Source organism: Sitodiplosis mosellana, unplaced genomic scaffold, assembly GCF_009176505.1.
Source record: "Sitodiplosis mosellana isolate CC-2019 unplaced genomic scaffold, AAFC_SMos_1.0 Smas_scaffold_10, whole genome shotgun sequence".
Classification (NCBI taxonomy): Eukaryota; Metazoa; Arthropoda; class Insecta; order Diptera; family Cecidomyiidae; genus Sitodiplosis; species Sitodiplosis mosellana.
In genome coordinates, this window is record NW_022595252.1 from 305176 (window position 1) to 307918 (window position 2743).

At 36.9% G+C, this 2743-nt stretch overlaps 1 protein-coding gene across 1 annotated transcript in view; it reads left to right on the plus strand.

The window, feature by feature from the left end:
- The window catches only part of LOC129567225 (uncharacterized), a 5015-nt gene extending 2324 nt beyond the window's left edge, over positions 1 to 2691 (plus strand). Inside the window, exon 7 of the mRNA XM_055443879.1 lies at positions 2151 to 2691. Within this exon, the coding sequence (XP_055299854.1) occupies positions 2151 to 2691 (541 nt within the window). The remainder of the gene's footprint in view (positions 1 to 2150) is intronic.
- The last annotated feature ends 52 nt before the right edge of the window (positions 2692 to 2743 follow it).

Below are 2743 nucleotides of genomic sequence, written 5' to 3' on the forward strand. Positions count from 1 at the left end.
CAATTAAATAAAAAGTCTTACCTTCGTAAGAAGGAGAGAAGAAGTAATACAAACTTTTCCACGCATGTTGTACAAATCATGTGATGTAATTACCTCTAATATCTCTGAAACCATCACGGAGGACGATAGTCCGACAAATGACGCTCCAACAACTGTGCATTTCAAGCCAAATGTCAAAAATGCCAGTTTTTGCGTCACGAGTATATATACAGTAAATATGCTATTTTCTCAGGACACTATTTGAGCCCCGGCATGTTAGGTACCGTTGGAAAGGTCTTGGCCCAAATAGTCGGAAATACCATATCCCCCATGCCTAAAGTGTGGTCTAGACAAAAATCTAGTGGTTTCAAAATTTCGATAAATTTTCAATTCTATATCCATATCATACAAAAGGGGTACCCAGGGGTACCCAGCGTATTACGAAGTTTGGAGCTGAAAAAGGCTCACGAAAGACCATATCCGCTCAATTTTTGACTTACAATCGATTAAAAATGGTCACAATGCGATCTGAGGGCATTTTATGGTCGAAAAATAGGTCGGATTTAAGTGAATTTTTCAACTTGCTCTATTTTCACTGAAAATGATGTTTTTGTTCGGAAAACACGACATTTTGGTCTTAAAAAACTGCTATTTTTTCGTGAAAATAATGGGAGTCCACGAACACTTGAATATCCATTTCGTTGTCATTTTGGTCATAAATCGGCATTTTGGCATCTGAATTAGTGTTGGCCTTCGAACACATTCGAACACTTGACCGTTCGTCAACATAAAAAGAAACTGTTTTGTTCGTTCGGAAAGTTGAAAAAAAAAATTTTTGTTCGTTCGTGAAATTGAAAAAAAAAATTTTGTTCGTTCGTTCGGATAATATGCTACGGTCGAACATGTTCGATTTTATTGAATCAAAATATTGGGAAATTTCTGTTTTATGCAAAACTATTCATCATGATATCAGTCATTTTGAGTGGTAAATCCACGCACGGAGCGTCACTCCATTTTAACCTCGTCTAACCGAAGGCGCTCGAGCGCTTTTTTTATAAATTAAAAATTTTCAATGTTCTTGAATGAAGCGTGAGAGCGCCGAAGGCGCTCGAGCGCCGTTTTTCATTCAAATTTGGAACACAAGGGCGCCGAAAAATATTCAAGGGCGTCAATGGGAAGCAATTATTTATTTTAAAATAGAGAATATATTATTTTAAAATAAAGAATCGCTTTATTGATTGTTTTCGTCGCCCCTGCCTTTTTCGGTGCCGTTGAGTTTCAAACTGAGAAGACGAATGCATTTAAAAGAGCGCTCGATAAAGTTTAATGGTATGAGTTTTGATTCGAACAAGTGGCAATTAAAACAGCGTCCGAAAAAAAATGCTAAACAAAACGAAACCCAGTTTTTTTTCATACGGAGCTATTGAACTCTATGTAGAAAAAACTATGTGTTGCATTCAATACAGCGACCAATTCAGTACGATGTTTTTATTCTCGGCGAATCATTTGTGCATACGTAAGTAAAAATATTGTTATTGAATGTGTCGCTCATCGACCAGCGGTCGTAATGCCATTACTGCTATTTAAGCACACTAGCATATGAAAACATCAGCCGCACAGCGAAAATGTAAAAAAAAAATTGGGTAAGTGTTTACATGAAATTGAATTATGACGAATCGCCGCGCTATTGTCGCGCTGTCAACTCTCTCAAATGCATCACTTGTCACATTGTTTTTCTGACTCTATGCATTAACAAATTTCGTTCAAAAATTATTCATTTAAAATTCAAATAAATTCGAGTCTTTATTTTTCTCTGCCAAAATGAATTTCGGCAAAAAGCATTTGATTCCAGCAAAAGCAAAAACACCGAAACCGTTATGCACAACGCGATGGTCAAGCCGAATCAACGCAATCAAACCGCTGTGTAAAAACTCTGGTGAAATTATTGCTGCACTGAGGGAAATCGAAGATACTGAGAGCTTCAACAAAGATGTCCGATTTGAAGCGGGAACACTCGCCGACAAAATTGATTTTATTTTCATTTGCTGTACTTGCTTTTGGTATGACATTTTGAGCCACACAAACATAGCGTCCAAAGCATTACAAACAATTCAGTCAAATGTTCAAACGGCTCTGACATCTCTTGAAAGTGTGATGAATTTTCTTGAAAGTTATAAAGAAAATGGCTGCGAAAAGGTTCTCAATGAAGCAACGGAAATTTGCGAACGCATTTCGATTGAAGTTGAATTTGATCATCAAAAACGTCGAGCGGCTAGAACAACTGTTACAAATGCAGAGGAATTTGAAACAAAAGTTTTCTTACCAATCATTGAATCCGCAACTGATTCAGTCACTGATCGTTTCAAAGCACTAAAGCAACACAGCGAATTATTCTCGTTTCTTTATGATTTTGAAAACTATGAAGCAAACCGAAACAACGGTAGTTTACAGAAATCATGCAAGAAACTAGAAATTGCTTTAACTCATGATGGAAAATCCGATATCGATGGTGGCGATTTATTTGTAGAACTTTCATTGGTTTCAAGTTTGGTTAATCAGGATAATATTATTCACGCAATCGATATACTGAATTCAGAAGCGAAAAATGGAAAACTTAGTTCCAAATGCTGTTATTGCGCTTCGCATTCTGCTGACGATCCCAGTTTCTGTTTCAACGGGAGAGCGATCGTTTTCAAAGCTAAAGTTAACTAAAACTTATCTCAGAAATGCAATAGGTCAAGACAGGCTCAATCATCTGGCAATC